At 50.0% G+C, this 18,139-nt stretch overlaps 2 protein-coding genes across 5 annotated transcripts in view; one reads left to right on the top strand and one right to left on the bottom strand.

Annotated features, from left to right (window-relative positions):
* The window catches only part of RPRD2 (regulation of nuclear pre-mRNA domain containing 2), a 39,730-nt gene extending 21,643 nt beyond the window's left edge, over positions 1-18,087 (top strand). Inside the window, exons 2-12 of one of the 4 annotated variants that reach the window (XR_014505751.1) lie at positions 1,163-1,292; positions 2,340-2,440; positions 3,616-3,765; positions 4,985-5,037; positions 6,455-6,581; positions 7,142-7,317; positions 8,459-8,750; positions 10,102-10,422; positions 10,960-11,163; positions 12,207-15,295; positions 15,390-18,087. Coding sequence is in view for 3 of the 4 variants with exons in the window: in XM_083416418.1 (XP_083272544.1) it covers positions 1,163-1,292; positions 2,340-2,440; positions 3,616-3,765; positions 4,985-5,037; positions 6,455-6,581; positions 7,142-7,317; positions 8,459-8,750; positions 10,102-10,422; positions 10,960-11,163; positions 12,207-14,932 (4,280 nt within the window). In the remaining variant the exon portion in view is untranslated. Of the gene's footprint in view, positions 1-1,162; positions 1,293-2,339; positions 2,441-3,615; positions 3,766-4,984; positions 5,038-6,454; positions 6,582-7,141; positions 7,318-8,458; positions 8,751-10,101; positions 10,423-10,959; positions 11,164-12,206 lie in introns of all 4 variants that reach the window. The other 3 variants (XM_083416419.1, XM_083416418.1, XM_083416420.1) reach the window with 3 other exon arrangements.
* Positions 1-18,139, bottom strand: part of LOC310666130 (intelectin-like protein) — an 814,635-nt gene that overhangs the window by 791,988 nt on the left and 4,508 nt on the right. The window lies entirely within an intron of this gene.

Raw genomic sequence — 18,139 nt, 5'->3', positions numbered from 1 at the left:
GGCCCCGCCCACCACTCACTTGTGGCCCTCAGGCTGAGAAGGTTTTCCTGCTCCTGTTCCAAATGCTTGGACTTCCCAACTGAAGGATCTTAATCAGGCAGAGAAGGGACACTGCCAGTCAGAGTCGACAGCACTGGTCAGCTTGGTCCAAGGCAGCTCCTTGCACATCTCCTTACAAGTCTTAACTCCGCCATTCGCCCTGGCTTCCTGAGCACTGCTGGTTCTCGATAGTTGCCAAGCTGGTCTTCAGAGAGTCTTCTGCAAGGCAGAACCACAAGGATTCATGCAGATGGTGGCATTGTGGTTGTGTGCTGTTCAGGGTGAGAATCTGTTCTGCCACGCTGTGGAAAGGGATGAGCAGAAACACTTTTTAAAATTGCAGGTCAGATTTTTTAAATGCTCCCATTTCTGCTGGGCTTTTCAATAGGGAACCTTTTGACCCGAGGCATGTGCTGGCTGGTGCTGAAGGAAATTGTAGCCCAAAACATCGGGAGGGCATCAGGTTGGCAAAGGCTGCCCATTAGCATGCTTGCTTTACTAGTACAGTGGTGCCTCGCAAGACGAAATTAATTCGTTCCGCGAGTCTCTTCGTCTAGCGGTTTTTTCGTCTTGCGAAGCAACCCTATTAGTGGCTTGGCGGATTAGCGCTATTAGCGGTTTAGCGGCTATTAGCCGCTATTAAAGGCTTAAGGGATTAGCGGATTAGCTGCTAAAAGGCTATTAGCGGTTTAGCGGCTTAGAAAAAGGGGGTGGGGAGCAGAAAAAAATCTCAAGACTCGCAAGACATTTTCGTCTTGCGAAGCAAGCCCATAGGGAAATTCGTCCTGCGAAGCACATTGAAAAATGGAAAACCCTTTCGTCTAGCGGGTTTTCCGTCTTGCGAGGCATTCGTCTTGCGGGGCACCACTGTATTCGACAAGGGAAGCTTAAAAATGCCCAAACTGCCATGCTTTGCCTAATATTGCAGTTGCATCCTGCATCCATTCGTTGTCGCTGATGAACTTTACAAAACACATTTTTTTTTCTGCAGGAAAATTAAGTGTTGCAATAATTTCCACCCTGCATTGCCCCCTTATCCCGTGGCTCTACCAAAGGAGCCTTCCTGGCTCATGGGTGGTGACTTTGTGCCCCAACTGACCTTCTTCCTCCTTGCTCTTTCCAGCTGCCTTTCCGCATCGGCTGAACCTTTTCTACCTGGCCAATGATGTCATCCAGAACTGCAAAAGGAAAAACGCGATTGTGTTCCGTGACACCTTTGCCGAAGTGCTCCCGGAGGCTGCCGCTTTGGTGAAGTAAGTTCATGGCTTCCCCCTGCATTTCTCATCCAACACAATAAAAGTCTTTTCGTTTCGCTGCTCGCCAAACTCAGGTTGGTGTGCGGAGGAGGCTGGCTGGATTTCTTTGTTTGCTTTGTGAATGAACAGCAAGGCATGTCTGAAAGCAGGTTCTGTCACAGGGTGCTTCTTAGGAAGCAGAAAGCACAGTGCGAGGGCAGGACATTGGCTTCTTCTTTAGGTAGGCTGTGCTTAAGTAACAACACTCAAGTGACGACACTCCTTGGCACTTTTCAGGGAACAAGACGGAAGGTCTCTGTCCCAAAGATCTTAAAATCTAAAATAATTTTGTGATTTTAGCTCTGAAGCCACAGGCTTTCGTGTTGATATTCACCTCTGACTGGGGCAGATGGGAATTGTAGCCCAAAAACAAACTAGAGGACATCAGGTTGATGAAAACTGTCCTTAGGGAAAGATATCGGGGGGAGATTTTTGCCTTTTCTCGGCAAACTATCCCTGCTTGCAAGTGTTGCTTGACTGTCTTGATCTAACCCCTGGTTTTACAAGTGCAGCACTGTTTGCCCTTTTGTAAGGACAAGTTGTGCTAACTGAAAGCCAGGGCGTTGCCAGATGAAAAGACACCTTAGTCCATCTGTGAGCTCTGTCAATGCGTTGGTTAAATTTGCCTATGGAAAAAACAGTCTACAGCTTCACCCTTTAGACGTATGTCTGTTTCATGCTTGGAGTGCACCTCCAGAGTGGAGAATTTGGGAGAAGAGACTTTATACGTGCTTAGGCTAAGACTACTATCTATGTCAGAATGTGCATTTTTTGTGTGGAATGGGGGGGGGATATCAGTTGTACATATTTTAGTCATTTGCCCCAACCTGTGCTGGTTGGTATCCCCACCTGCAGAAAATTATTGAAAGAGAAGGTAAGGTGAGAAGCCTCCTTTTTGCATTTTATTTTAATCAGCAATCTCTTCTGGCACTTTGTATGTCCATAGAGGAGAGGGCAAATTGATGCACTAGAAACAGTCATGTGTTACCTATGTGTCCTTTTCAGAGATCCATCAGTCTCCAAATCTATAGAAAGAATCTTTAAAATCTGGGAAGATAGAAATGTGTATCCAGAAGAAACCATCATGTTACTGAAAGAAGCTTTAAGTAAGTTATCCATTACTCTTTTTCACATCTGTGCAGTTGTGGTGATGACTTAGAGGGTGGGTGAGATTACGAGGACAACGTTTTATCTTTTAAATCCATCAACTATCATTTCTCTGCACCTGCACAGAAGTCAGTAGTGGCATTTTGCTTAGGGAAGAGAATTCTGGACTGTCTCCCTCAGGTTGCTGTGGTTTACACCACTTGCCACTTAATTTCCATCCTTAATTTTAAACATCTGAAAGGTTACTTAAATATCCAGCCCTGGGGAAACCCAGCCAGATGGGTGGGGTATAAATAAATTATTATTATTATTACGATTCTATGTGACACTGGTGAGTGATGCAGTCTTTTAGTCTGCTGGGGCCACAAAGTTCCAGTTCAGCATTTCCCAGTGGAAAGTTCATGCAGTACATTTTTGGATGCAACAGTAAGGAAACTTTTCAGGGAAGCAGGATCCTCCTTTGTCCAGATTAACCTAATAGCTCCGCAGAGTAGCATTTGTACACTGAAGCCTCACAGACGTTGCACGATAAGTCCTGCTTTTGCTATTTTGACAATGCTTTTCATCTGGGGTGCTGGTGTTAGCAGGTACCATCTCCCTTGTAACGCTGCCCTTGGATTAGTGCCCCAGTCAACCGCCTTTTCTCGCTGCAGCAAGAGATCTTTTAACGTTGATTTCCAGGTTATCTATAGCCCTGCTGTTCCTCAGAGCTTGTTTGTCTGCAGAGCCCCTACAGTTTAAATGCTGGGCTGGCTGGGCCATGAAAATAGAATGAATTGTGGGGAGTGGCATGTTCAGAAAGTGTGAGAGACTTCCGTATTTAATTTGCACGGTGGAATCTTTCAAGTCCATTTAAGCTGCCAGACATCCATGGACATAAGGCTTCCTGTCTACGCTCACAAGCCAAGCGAAAGGGGCTTTTAAACTACTGCCTGCAAATTCACTTGAGGTCCCAACTCTGTTCCTTGAGATTGCCAACTTCGTCCTTTTCATGTAAAGCCTGATTGAAATCCTGAAAGGCGGAGGGACCCGTCCTCAGAAGTTTCCGCATTGTAAGCTCAGATTTTTGGTTTTAAGTCTCCTGCTGCTTTGCCTTGTCAAATGTTTGCCAGCAGGTATCAACCTCTATTGGTCTCTCTCTTTCTCTCCCTTTTTTTATTTTAAACATGCATAGAGACTCCTAAAGGGCATCCCATAATCTCAGACTGCAAAACAAAAAACAAAACCAAACAAAAATGTTTTCCAGGTTCCACTTTCAAAGCTCAGAAGCAGCAGAAAGAAACTCAGAGCAAACAGCCAACTAAGTCATGGAAGAAACCTCAAAGTAAGGAAATCCTCACGGGAAACGGTCTGAGCTTTTGATATTTTAACCTCCTTGAGGAACAGCCTAGAACAGACACACACCATGAAACACACCTCACCGTAGGCACTCACGGTGCCTTGTGTTCTTCGTCAGGCTGGCAGCGTCCTTTGTTAAAGGCACCAAGAGAGGCACTTCTTAAAATTATGCAGGACATATGACTGTGTTTAAATTAGCCCATGGTGTACAGAGGAAAGATGTGGTGGGGTGTTTAGGGGAGCTGGCCTTGAAAGAGGGAGAGACAGCACACATGATTAGTGAGTGGCAATTTACACCTGGCCGGTCAGACTTGAAGCCAAGGGCCTGCATCCAGTGGCGCAGGACTAGGTTAACTTAAACAGCAGGCTCCTTTAAATGCAGCGGGGAGAGAGAGAGCACGCAGATAACAAACCGTCTTTGGCATTCTCGGAGAACAGCTTATAAGTCCACCAGCACAGCAGCAGTACAGACAGGAAAGCCCCAAATGGCTCAGAGAAGATGACCAATGGGACGTCAGACAGGAAAGGCTTCTGTCAACGGCATTAGGCTAATGTTTGGGAGTTGGGCTTGGATCCACCTGGAAACCAGTTTGGCACGAGGCCGAAAGCCTGTCTCTCTAACGGCATGTGGTTCCTCTGTCAGGAGAAGAGGCGTAACGGAGGCTGCAAATAGTCTTCATTTTGCTAAGCAACATCTGGATTTATCCTGAAAGGAGTATTCCGTTCTTCCTCTCTGGAAGCTGCAAATTAGAGCAAGGAAGCTAAGGCGTTGCTTTGCAAGCATTTGGCAGGGGTGGGGGGTACCGCAGAATGACCCACCTCTCACAAGAAGTTGCCCGTCGCATCTCTGCATTAGTTGCTGCCCTGCACTAGGACAGAACAGGCATTCATGCAGAGAGAGGAGGGGATTCCTCCTCTTGCCTCTTTAGAGTAAGAGGCACAGCAGTGCGCTCAGAGGTTTAGGGGGGTGGGCAGGGTTGGTGCAGAGGGCTGTCCCTGGGGAGCAACCAACCCGGGTGTATCACTCTCCCTGCATGTGTGAAGCATCCGTGTTACAACTGAGCGTGGAGGGAGGATAGTGGCTTCCTGCTGGGGGGTTTTGCACAGACCCTTGCATGTGGGAAACGAAGGAGGGGTTTCTCCTATAGAATGCTGCACCTGCCTGCACTATCTTCCTTAAACACCTTGCTCCTTTGTTCCCACAGCCTCTACAAATCCAAAAGCCGCACTGAAGTCCAAGATTGTTGCAGAATTTCGGGTAAGTCCAGTAACCTCTTCATCTTATTCACTTTGTGCGTGGGCGCGAGACCCGGAAAACCATCAGTTTGCGGCAGGGATGACAAACTGGTGGCCCTTGGTGCTCAAGTCATAAAGCAGGCCCTGGGGACCAGAGGTTGCCCGACTCCAACTCCCAGCAGCTGGTACAGCCCCTGTGACCAGGGAGATTGCTGGTGGGAGTTGGCATCCAGAGACAACAGCAGGCCCACCGGTTCCTGGCCTCTGCCTTGAACTCTACACCCCTATCTGCCTTAAGACGGAGTGTCAATGAGGTAGCAGAGCGGATAGGCTAGACACTCCAAGGAGCTCTGCACGTTTTTTGAGCTACCCATAAGGATGTGGGGGTAAACAAGAAAGAAGAGCCCGCTGGATCAGGCCAGTGGCTCATCTAGTCCAGCATCCTGTTCCCACAGTGGCCAACCAAGGGAAGCTCACAAGCAGAATCCAAGCACAATAGCACCAGCCTCTCTTGCTGCTGCCAGCAGCTGGTCTGAACGGGAAGGCAGAGAATAGCCCTTGTGGCTAGTTGCCCTCTCCTGCATGAATTTGTCCAGTCTTATTTGAAGCTGGTGGGCGTAACTACCTCAGTGAGAGGGTATTCTGTAGTTTTAGAAGGAGCCCCGTGAAGAAGTGCTTTTTTGGAAGCAGCACAAATATGGCCAGCCCTCTATATTTGAAAACATAAAATCTAGCATGTCTTGCTCATTCATTCATTCTCTCTCACACACATGTAACAAGTCATGCACTTGGATGTATTTTGACATATCCACATATTTAAAAAAGATTAGAAGGGACAGATTTGGAAATCCTATTACAAAGGCAATTTGCTTTGGGGTGTGTGTGCCAGAATAGCAGGGCAAGACTCTGCTGCAAGCTGCAGGGCCAAAGTATAGATCCTGGAGCCTTGTTAGCAGCTTGGTCAACCGGAGGAGGAGGAGGAGGAGGAGAGAGAGATGCTGAATCCTGGGCCTATCCGGGGCCTGCGTGTTCTTGTTGCTGGGTGTGTATTTAACGGTCCCCTTTTGCCCACTGCCACACCGTGTGTTGCCCTGGTGGTTGAGATGGCAGTCAAGAGGTCAGAGATCAGCACTGTACATGAGAGGCAGGTCAGGGAATTGGGTGTTGGTGGGGAGAGGGGCAGAGAAGCTACCCTAGAAAAACGCCACGGCGGAAAATTGTCTTGTGTGCCCCACACCTGCAACGGTTCCCCATCTTTCTGTACACCAGTGGGACTCCCTCCCTACCCCAAGAATTGGAAGCATTTGCGCTGCATTCTTCTCTCCCTGTCTGCCTCCCCGCAAAGTACTTTCAGCTTCATAAATCAGTTTGCTTCCATTTTTGTGTCTGACGGAATCCACATCTCTCTCATTTTCTCTCCCTCCTCCCTCTCCCTCCAGCCGCAGTCCCTGGTTGATGAGCTTCTCTGCTACAAGCGTTCTGAGGACCAGATAGAGCTGAAGGAAAAGCAGCTCTCCACCATGCGAGTCGACGTCTGCAGCACCGAGACCCTGAAGTGCTTGAAAGGTGCAGTGCACAGGCGGGGCGGGGCATCGGATTTCCCTTCAGCCACGTGACCTTAAGAACTGCCCGAACCCTTATATATCCCTGCCTGTATACAAACACACACACTCTTATCCCCCCATGACCACTTCCAAGGTGTAGGGCCAATGGCTTGTCTCCACAAAGTTCTCCTCAGAGTAGATCCAGAGTACTACTAACTTAATTGGGTCTGCTCTGAAGATCTCCCAGGTGAGAGATGGGAGGGTCCACCATCTTCTGTGTGAGACAAGAATTAAAATACGCCTTTGGGAGAGGGCTTTGTATTGTATTCTAATTTCTCTCTCTTTTCTTTCGCTTTGTCGTTTTGTTTTGTACTTTTATTTAGATGAGTTTGGTTGGTTTGTTTTTTATTATATTGTATGTTGAAAAGTTTCAGCAAAAACTTTTTTTTAAAAAAAATGGGTCTGAGTAGGAGTAGCCTTGACCATTGCTACCATTGTCTTCCTTTTAGGGGAGGAAGGGTTGGTCTCTCTTGCTTTCTCTCCTCCCCCGCTAAGCCAAAAAAAATCTTTTTCCCCTTTCAGACAAAACAGGGGGGAAGAAATTCTCCAAGGAGTTTGAGGAGGCGAGTGCCAAGCTGGAAGAGTTTGTCAACAGCCTGGACAAGCAGGTGAAAAGCGGCCCATCCTTGACCGAGGTGCTCGAGAACGCGGGGATCTTCTATGAAGCGCAATACAAGGAGGTCAAGGTGGTGGCAAACGTGAGTGCAAAGGGGATTCTCCACTCCATCAAGCAGCTGCCCTCCTGAGCACATGGTGCTCTCCAAGTGTTTTAAACTACAGTGGTGCCCCGCAAGACGAATGCCTCGCAAGACGGAAAACCCGCTAGACAAAAGGGTTTTCCGTTTTTCGATGCGCTTCGCAGGACGAATTTCCCTATGGGCTTGCTTCGCAAGACGAAAATGTCTTGCGAGTCTTGAGATTTTTTTTCACTCCCCACCCCCTTTTTGTAAGCCGCTAAACCGCTAATAGCCTTTTAGCAGCTAATCCGCTAATCCCGTAAGCCTTTAATAGCCGCTAATAGCCGCTAATAGCGCTAAGCCGCTAAGCCGCTAATAGGGTTGCTTCGCAAGATGAAAAAACCACTAGACGAAGAGACTCGCGGAACGAATTAATTTCGTCTTGTGAGGCACCACTGTACAACACCCATCAGCCCTGGGCATTGGTCGGGGGGGCCTGGCGTAGCTGCCATCCGAAATGTCCCACAGGCACCAAGTTCAGAAAGGCTAAAGCATCAACGGAGTCAGTGTAGTTAACGCAATCTCGTGTTCACTGGAAACCGGTGGCTTTCAAACTGTGCTATTGGAGGGCAGTTTTCCTCCAGAACTCTACTGAGGATTTCTTAACTAACAGATTGGTGGTGAACAAGCAGCCAATTCTGTGTAGCTCTGGGCAACTACAGGAGAGCGTTGGGCGTGCTCCAGAGTGTCCTCTTGGTTTGTGCGGGGCACCACCCAGGTGTAAGGGACAGAGTCTTTTCAGTGGTGGCACCAAAACATCGTGGAGTTGGAAGGGATCCCAAGGGCCATCTTGGAATCCCTTCTATTTCTCCAACCCTTCTGCAACCACAGCTAAAGAATCACTGGCAGATGGCCTCCCAACCTCTGCTTAAAAATCTCCAATGAAGGAGATTCCACCACCTTCTGAGCGGGAGTCTGTTCCGCCGTCAAACAATCAGGAGGTTTCCCCCCCAATGTTTAGTCAGAGTCTTCCTTTTTGTAATCTGAATGCAATGGTTCAGGTCCTACTTTCTGGGCAGCAGAAAACACAAATATTTGTGCACGCTTGTGAAAGGTAAGACGTGAACACGGCTTTTCTCTCTCATCCCACCGCTTTGGCCAGGCTTACAAGACCTTTGCTAACAGAGTGAACAACCTCAAGAAGAAACTGGATCAGCTGAAGGCGACGCTTCCTGACCCTGAAGAATCGCCCGTCCCCTCCCCCAGCATGGACGCCCCCTCCCCAACTGGCTCGGAGTCTCCCTTCCCTGGCATGGGGGAGGACGACAACTCCCCTTCCCCAGCGGCAGAAAGGGAGAAGTCTCCCACTCCAGAGCCCGCCACGGACAATCGTGACGTCGAGGACATGGAGCTCTCCGATGTGGAGGAGGAGGAGGAGGCCCCAAAGATCATCGGTAGGTTGTCCATCAGGGGTTTTTTTTTGGGGGGGGGAGCTTTGAACTTAGGGAATGGCCACATGAAAAGATGGTTCTGGACTCTGCCATTCTGGGGGGTGGGAAGAGGTGAGGGATCTGTGGAGAAACGGGAGGGGAAACCCTCACTGTGCCGGGGAGACAAGCAAAGCGGAGGTTCCCAAATGGGCAGTACTGCCCCTTGGGGGCACTGGGGTTACTTAAGGGGGGGGGCACCAGAGTTTTAAATGACTATCGGAGTTTGAAAAGTTGGCAGCAAGAGTTGGTTCAAGTTCATCAGTTTTGTTGAATGAATTAAACTAAATACAGTGGTAGCTCAGGTTATAGATGCTTCAGGTTACAGACTCTGCTAACCCAGAAATAGTACCTCAGGTTAAGAACTTCGCTTCAGGATGAGAACAGAAATCGTGCAGCAGTGGCAGTGGGAGGCCCCATTAGCTAAAGTGGTACCTCAGGTTAAGAACAGTTTCAGGTTAAGAATGGACCTCCAGAATGAATGAAGTTCTTAACCCGAGGTACCACTGTAGATTGAATCAGATTTTGTGATTTAATATGCAGTTAATTACTGTTTTGAATTTTATCGTGTTCTTTCTGTTGTGACTCATGCAAAGAGCTATTCTATTTAATGCTTTTCATAGGTTAGAGTAGGGGGCACTGGGGATGAGTTTAGGAAACCAAGCTGGCAGTGGCCGCAGAAGGTTTCGGAAACACATAAACTGCCGCATTGGGGGGCAGACGGGATAAGGAACTGAAATGGTTAGAATTGTTATAAACTTTGTTTCGCACACACAAACAGAATACAGTGGTTCCTCACAAGACAAAAAGAATCCATTCCGCGAGTCTCTTCGTCTTGCGGTTTTTTCGTCTTGCGAAGCAACCCTATTAGCGGATTAGCGCTATTAGCGGTTTAGTGGCTATTAGCGGCTATTAAAGGCTTAAGGGATTAGCGGATTGGCTGCTAAAAGGCTATTAGCAGCTTAAAAAATCGCAAGACATTTTCGTCTTGTGAAGCAAGCCCATAGAGAAATTCGTCCTGCGAAGCGCATTGAAAAACGGAAAACCCTTTCGTCTAGCGGGTTTTCCGTCTTGCGAGGCATTCATCTTGCGGGGCACCACCGTAATGCAAGAATGATGAATGACGATATGAATGAATTCTGTGCCTTTTCCTTCTCCAACCTCGTGCTCTTTGGATGCTTGGCTGCCAATCCTAGTATCCACTGTCAGCATGGGGAGTGTATTCTAAAACACCTGGAGGGTCCCTGCGTAGGGAAAGCTGGTGTGAACTGAGCAATGCCCTCTCCTCACGGTCTCCTCTCTGTGTCTTTTGCACCAGTGGACGAACGGAAAGAGAAGCCAGCTGTTTCCACAATGCCCCCTGCGAAGATGGCTGAAAGCGTCCCGAAAATGTCTCCTTCCACGACAGCTGCAGCAGCAGCAGCAGTGCCACCACTGCAAGCAGCAGCAGCAGCGCTCCCTGCTCCGGTTGCGGCACCGCTGGCTCCAAGCCCCATCACCCCTACGACCCCTAAGCCGGCCACCCCAGCAGCACCCCTTCCCCAGTCCCCTGCCCTCGCCTTGCCGAACCTCGCCAATGTGGATTTGGCCAAGATCAGCTCCATTCTCAGCAGCCTCACCTCGGTGATGAAGAACACAGGTGAGAGTCGCGTGTCCTGGTGCTCTGTGACAACTGGACTGGGTCTTGGGCATCTGTGTCAAGGGGTGGAGTCCTTTGCAGGCTGAATAAATGACGCAAACTGGGCGTAAGTTCTCCTTGCATAACCTACCTCTGTGCTTGTTAGTTGTGGGAGGGGCAGCGGCACTGAAGCCCCCAACACTGGAAACCGCACTTGGCCACCCTTCTTGGTGTGAGGTCTGCTTGCTCCCTTTTTCCAGCATATCTTTGTAGCCAAGAGAGCTAGAAAAGTTTTTTTTGAAAAGTGGAAATGTTTGGGAAACTGAATTCTCCTCCAAACTCTGCTTTTTACGGGTTTTCTTCACCTCCACAAAGTCCTAGCCCAGCCTGACCTCCCAGCCTTTGGTACCCTCTCTCCCTCTTGCTTTTTTTTATACGGTGCGTGAGCTTCTTGGAGTTTTGGGGTGAACCGTGGTCTTTATCCTGGCTCGGGGGGGGGGTGTCAGGCCCAGAGGCTTCTGTATAATTCCACGTTGTGCAACCTTTTTCTCTCTCCAGGTGTCAGTCCTGCCTCGAGACCTTCGCCTGGCACCCCAACCAGCCCAACAACACTTATGAGCGGCCTGAAGACCACAGGGATGGGCCCCCTGACTGCCCCTCCAAACCCTTTGGCCAATATCTTCTCCAAAGTCGAGATCACCCCCGAAAGTATCCTCTCGGTGCTCTCCAAGAGCCAGAGCCAGGCTGCACCAGGCCTGCAGGGTAAGTAGCTAGTCAGCCTGGGAGGGATGAGGCCAGTGGTCAGACTGGGCCTCCTGCTAGCATCAATGGGGGACTCCCTTGCTGGAATGGACCTTCTTAGTTGTCCCCCCTGGCTGATGCAGCTTGCACCTTGAAGAGCAGCTTAAAATGTGCCAGAATGTCCTTAGTATTGTTTTCAGGGGGAATGATTATTTAGGGTGATTTCATACTCCTAGTTAACCCATTGGAATCAGCCGCCTTAATGTTGGATGCCATCTTCAGCTTATATTCATTTTGCAAAGGTTGGGATCCAAGTAAGTGCAGCTTAATGGACTGAGATTCAGTTGTGTTGGGTAATTTAAGCAGTTCTACTCTTAAGTAGACGGGTGGCGCTGTGGGTTAAACCACAGAGCCTAGGACTTGCCGATCAGAAGGTCGGCGGTTCGAATCCCCACGACAGGGTGAGCTCCCATTGCTCGGTCCCTGCTCCTGCCCACCTAGCAGTTTGAAAGCACGTCAGAGTGCAAGTAGATAAATAGGTACCGCTCCAGCGAGAAGGTAAACGGCGTTTCCGTGCGCCGCCCTGGTTTGCCAGAAGCGGCTTAGTCATGCTGGCCACATGACCTGGAAGCTGTACGCTGGCTCCCTCAGCCAATAAAGCGAGATGAGCGCTGCAACCCCAGTCATCCACGACTGGACCTAACGGTCAGGGGTCCCTTTACCTTTTGACTCTTAAGTAGGACTAACATTTGAAATCACAGTGATGCATAAAATAACTTGTGGCCACGTGCCTGCTTGACTCAGGTAGAGGGGAACTAGGGCTCTCGGAGGCCACATTGAGATTGGCACAACTGTGTGGTTGCGGATTGGGGCTTCCCGGGCCCTTGACCAGCAGCAAAACAGTCCAGGAAAACGGTTAGATAAAATAAGAACCTGGGTTGGCTTAGATTCTAAAAGGATTTTTAAAAGAACTGGCAAAGGTTCGCTGAAAGGCTGCTGCTTTGTGGAGGTGGTTCTCTTGCCCCTCTTTGCTTCTTGATCCAAATGTTCCTCTTCCACTCCAGGTCTGTCCTCGTTCCTCCAGAGTGTGGCTGGAAACACAGCCCAACCCACCGAGATGGCATCCCAGAGTACGTCGGCATCGCCGGCCAACACGACGGCTTCTTCTGTAAAAGGAAGGAACATTTCCTCTAATGCTCAGCCCTTCATGCCCCAGAGTTTTGGCTATTCTCCAAATTCTTCCTCCTCGGCTGAGGTCTCTTCCACCTCAGTCAACAAGGTCCCTTCTGGGCACAGTGTGGGGCTCCCCAGTTCCAGTTTCAAGCCTCCCACCAATTCCTTGGGGTTCTCCGGCTCCCACAATGTCAGCCCTTCCCTTCGGCCGGCTGAGAACCCCACGAGCCAGTCCTCCGAGCTGGCGGAGGCCAAGCTCGAGTTGGAACCCCCTTCCCCGAGTCTGGAAATGAAGATACACAATTTCCTGAAGGGGAACCCAGGATTCAGCGGCTTGAACCTCAACATCCCCATTCTGAGCAGCCTGGGGTCTGCCGCCGCGCCCCCCGAGAGCCAGTCTTCTTCCTCTGATTTCAACCGCGGACCCACAAGCACCTCTATGGACAGCATTGACGGGACTCCCGTCCGGGATGAGAGGAGCGGGACTCCGACTCAGGATGAGATGATGGACAAGCCGTCATCCAGCAACGTGGACACCATGTCGCTGCTGTCAAAGATCATCAGCCCCGGATCCTCTACTCCGAGTAGCACAAGGTCACCCCTTCAGAGCCGGGATGACAGCTACCCCCAAGAATTGTCCAACTCGGTGTACAGGTCCTTCAGCTTGAGCCGAGATTCTCCAGCCAGCATGTACAAGCAGTCTTCTGATGGGATCGAGTTGCCTTCCTCTTTAATGGACTCCCCGCAAGAGAAGTTCTACCCAGACACCTCCTTCCAGGAGGATGAAGACTACCGTGACTTTGATTACTCCGGCCCACCGCCTTCTGCTTTGGTGAACCTGGAGAAGCAGCCAGGAAAGTCAATCCTGAAGTCCGCCAAGCTTTCTGACCCCTCCGAGTACCCGTCTGTTCTGTCGAGTTACGGTCAACGTGCCTCCGGGTTTGGCCTGAAATCTGCTTTCCCCCAGTCAATGAGAGCTCTCCACGACCAGAGCGAAAGCTGCGACCCATTGCCTTCGCCCGGAATATACGGAGGCTACGGTTTGCGGGGAAACGACTCCGGCTCGGATGCTTCGCCTACGCCGAGCAAGAACGATGTCTTTTTCCCACCGGATTCCAACCACAACAGCTTGTCCAAACCCATGCCTCAGAAGCAGTATCCGGATTCCCCTCACTTGGTCCCTCAAAGGTCGCTTTTCTCCCCGCAGAACGCGCTCCTGGCCCCGGCCAGCAGACTCCCCACGAGCAACGCAGACAAGCCCGTTGTGTCTTCCATCTCCGCCACTTCGACCATTGAGTTCAAGAACATGCTGAAGAACGCCTCCCGCAAGCCCTCGGACGAGAGCAAGCATTTCGGCCAGGTTGCGAAAGGGGGCCCCAGCGACAGCACGGGCCTGTCCGGCCTTGGCCAGGTGGGGGTTGCTCCCGGGGGGGAGCAGCAGAAGCAGCAAGAGGAGCATTACCGGATCGAGACCAGGGTGTCGTCATCCTGCCTAGACTTGCCCGACAGCACCGAAGAGAAGGGAGCCCCCATCGAAACGCTGGGCTACCACAATGCCTCCAACAGAGGCATGTCAGGCGAGCCGATTCAAACAGTAGAGTCCATAAGAGTCCTTGGGAAAGGGAGCCGAGGCCACGGGCGAGAGACCCCCAGAGCGGGGTGGTTTGAGTTGAGCAGCGCAGGTAGTACCTTCGATAACGGTCCTTCGGGTACGACGGAGATGCCGCCCATGGGTAGCGGCGGCGGCGGAGGTGGCGGCGGCAGCGTGTCCGGCTTCCCGACCCAGTACAAAGACCGTGGGCCGCCGTTCCAGGAGAACGTCAACAACTTCCGACCCGGCGGCTTTGCCGCTGCCGCCTTCGACCGCCACGTGCCGCCCCCTCCCCTTGAGCACGGGGCATCTTTCCCCATGGACCAAATTGGGCCGCCTCCCCCCACAGGGCCTCAGTCCCTGCCTCCGAAGGATCTCGGCAGCCTTTTCTCTCGGGACCACTCAGTCCCCCCGCCCCGGATGCCGTCGGTGGATCACGCCGGCCCTTTCTCAAAGGAAGCCGCCTCCCCGCTCGGCCTGCCCCACGGCGTCCCCCCGCCCCCGCCTCCCTCCTTGGAACGCAGCGGGGTGCCCTTCCCCACCCAGCCACCCCCTCCGCTCCCCGGGGAGCACGGCAGCGTCCCCTTCTCCAGCCCGCCTCCCCCTCCCGGGGACCTCGGACTCCCGTTCCCGGCTCCCCCTCTAGCCGCCGAGCGCCAGAGCCCCTTGGCCGTGCACCAGGGGACAATGAAGGAGCATTTTAGCATGCCGTCGGGAGCATCTCGGGACCAGCTGGGCCAGGGGCAGCGCGACCACGGCGGCCGGGCGAGAGAGAACCTGGGCCTGGGCACTCTCCCGAGAGATCCTCTGGGCGCGGCCCTTAACATCAGCTCCTCTGTCCCCCCTCACCGGGACGCCACAAACCGAGGCGGGCTGGGGATGAGAAGCCAGAGGCCGGATTTCCGACCCAGGGAATTGTTCTTAAACAGAGACCCCTTTAACAGCTTAAAAAGGCCTCGGCCCCCCTTCACCAGGGGCCCCCCCTTCTTCGCACCAAAACGTCCCTTCTTCCCTCCCAGGTACTGAATGAAGGTGTTCCAGAACTTTTCCAGAGAGCGGCGGAAGTGACATGTTCACTTTCGTTTTATGTTTAAAGTCTTTTCTTTAAAAACGAGAACAGCAAACCAATCTGCCCCTTAAAGGGCCCCACAACTTTTTTCGTTGTCAATTAAGGTATGTTCTGTACTTCAGTGCATTTATTGCATTCTCCCCTCCTCCCCCCCCCCCCTCAATTTTCATTCTCTTTGCTTGTTTGGAGGGGCTTTTTAGTTGACGGCCTAAATTTAGAGAGTGAGTTTTGGTTTTGGCTTTCCTTTTTTGCAGAATAATTAAAAACCTAACCATAAAGTGAACGTAGAAATAAAGACTTTTCAGTTCATGAAACATAGGGTTATATTTTTAATATATATCTATATATATATATTGAGCCAATGCATAGCAAATTGGGACTCCCCTAGCATTGAAGTCAGAGTTAGGAGAAAAGATCCTAACACAATTTAGGAAGAGAAAAGGTCCAAGAAGTCAAAGCTTGCCTTTCATGCTGTCGCTTTTAACTCTTCTTGTGCCTCTTTTCCTTTTTTTTTGGTCAGAATTACTCTCCCCGCACCCTTCAATGACCTGGGCTGATTCTTCATGGGCACATTTGCTTGAGTCAACTGTAGGGGAAAGGGAAGGATTTGCTATTTCTGTGCACCTGTTAACCCCCTTTTCTTGCTTCCTTGCAGTCCTTTAGGTTCTTAAAGTTCACATACATTTCTCAGATTGGCAAAGGGATGGGAACGGGAGAAGCCCATGCCGGAATGACTCCACTTTGCCTGGGGTCTCGAGGGCTTTAAAGAGATTGTTATCTGGAGACAGGTTATACACAGGGTGGGTAATGGGCAAATTCTATCCTGGTGCTTATAGCCGGCTGAGGCTGCGGGAGTCATTTTGAAGGGGCAGGCGGGGAGCAGGTATGGCCCAAGCTCTGGTCACCTTCCTCTTGAAGCCAGCTATGCATTGCCAAAGGCTGCTGCTCTTCAATCCCCCCCTCACCCCCATATTATAAGAGGTTAGGATTTGGCCAGGACTCTGCTGAGAGTTGCCAAGCTCTCCTGCTTTTTCTGAACTTAGTTCAGAACTCAGATAGCGAGCTTTGCGTTCTTTAAGGAGAGGAATGGGCAAGGAGGTGCCACCAGTCAGTGAAAACGGCTTGGTGTCTACAGTTAATGCATAGCATTTTCTACAGGGCATCTGTGCCTCAGCAGACACATTGGCCTAGTGAATTTCAGCTCCCTTCAATTGGGTTTCACGGAGAATGGCTGTACCTGGTGCCAGGCGACTCCTGCTTCCTTCTGCTCAAGTCTTTTCCCGCTTTCCCTCCCCCAAAATCCCTCTTCGAGAGCGGAGCTGTTCTCAAGTTCCCAGATGAACTCCACCCAGATTCTCTTCTCTACTGTCTCCCCTCCCACCTGCCCATTTGCCTCCTTATTTTTCTCTCAACACAGCTGTGGGCACAGACGACTTTTCTGTAAAAAGTGGGATTCACTTAATAGCCACGTTTCCTTTAAGACGACAGGAAAGTTGCATTAAAAAAAAAATATGTTAGGAATAATCTGCTATTCTGTGCATTTGAAACAATATTCCACAGCTCATATGTGCAGTTTTCCTTTTTTTTAAAAAAAAAGTACATAGCATGAACAGTTTTTATATATCAGGTAGATCTTGAAGGCCCAGGGGTTATGAAGAGTTTGGTTTTATTAAAACCTGACAGTTTTAAAATGCCAAGGCTCTAAAAAAGGGGGGTAGTTTTCCCTACAGTCCTCCTTGATCCATCCAATCTGGGTGATGTCTACTCCCAGGGTTTTTCCCCCTGAAAAATTAATTTTAGCAAATGGTAAACCTCAAAAGGGTAAACTCAAGTTCGTTGAGATCCTGTTGTTCTGATCCCAAGCAGAAGAGATTGTCACTATCCATATTACGGGTCTGTGACTAGCAGTTCTTGAGCTCATCTCTTACCAGGAAGCAGGGAAATTGAGTTTCAATTCTCTCGCAAGCTTATTGTGCACCCGGCAGGACCCCTCTCAAAGACCCCTGGTTGCTACTGGCTTGTGAGCACAGGAACCTTAACACCCCTCCCCAGAACTGAAATTCCCAAAAGTGCTTGCAGGGAGGGGGCGCCCATCTGATAAACCAGCTTAACCTCACTATTGTGAAGGTCCAATTGCACCTGTCGTTCAGAAAAAAAACCATCTCTCTCCTCCCCACCTTGTGACACGAGGGAGCTAACAACAGTCTGTGGCTAATCTGTACAGCTAATCTCTCTCTTAACTGCATGGCTTCTGGTGCCACTCTAGATTAAAGTGTTTCATCTTTAGACATTAGGGAGGTTTTGTGGGTCTACTCCTCCCCCCCTAAGAAACATCACTTACTTGCATTGTGCTGTATATAAACCCACGGGGCCGAAATCCATCGCAGCTTTCTCCCGCGTCAGACCAGTTTGTTTTGACGTGGCCTGTTCAGCATAGCTTTCTTGTGAAGCGTTCCCCGAGTCGGCGTCTTAGATTTCCCCACGGTTTCTTCAGACAGGCTTCACAATTTGCAGAGGGACTCAAAACCAATATTGAAAACGAGCAAAGGTGGTTTGGCGGCGCAGTTTTCTTTATTTTTCCTTCCTAGGAGAATAGAATGTGAAACTTCTTATTTCTGCTGCTCTCTTTCTCTCTGTGGCGATTCCATGGATCCTTTTTTAAAAAAGAAAATTAACCCGTGGGCAATGAAAAGCACCCTCAGAGTTACCGCTACTCAAATTGCCACAGAATGCTAAGAATTGGGGGGGGGGGGCATTGTGGCAGGGGGGAGGGCTTCTTGCAGGAAAAGGGAACCTGTAAGAAAGACAAAAATATTTGAATGGTAAGAGTTCCATGTCTTTCCCTCTTCTCCCCCAATTCTCTCATATATATATATTTATTTATATATATATATGAGAATGATTTTGTGCTTTTACTTTAAGATGTTCACAGTTAGCAATGTACATATGTGTGTGTAAAAAAACAAAAAAGGTTAGGTTGTTGGACAGAGAGGATTTCCCTGTCTCTGGTTTCTTCACACGCCCTTTCCCTTTCCTGTTGCTTTTGTATTTCACCTGACAAGGAGAGAAACAAAATGGAAATAAGAAATAAACATGTATTTTTTAAGGAAAACCTTAGTCTCTCTCATGAAGGGCAGAATTTCCTAGGAGAAGGAAGGGAGGCA

Source organism: Podarcis tiliguerta (assembly GCF_965153285.1).
Source record: "Podarcis tiliguerta genome assembly, chromosome: 16".
NCBI classification, from domain to species: Eukaryota; Metazoa; Chordata; class Lepidosauria; order Squamata; family Lacertidae; genus Podarcis; species Podarcis tiliguerta.
The sequence above is the reverse complement of the archived record's forward strand: the minus strand, read 5'-3'. Positions and strand labels throughout refer to the sequence as shown.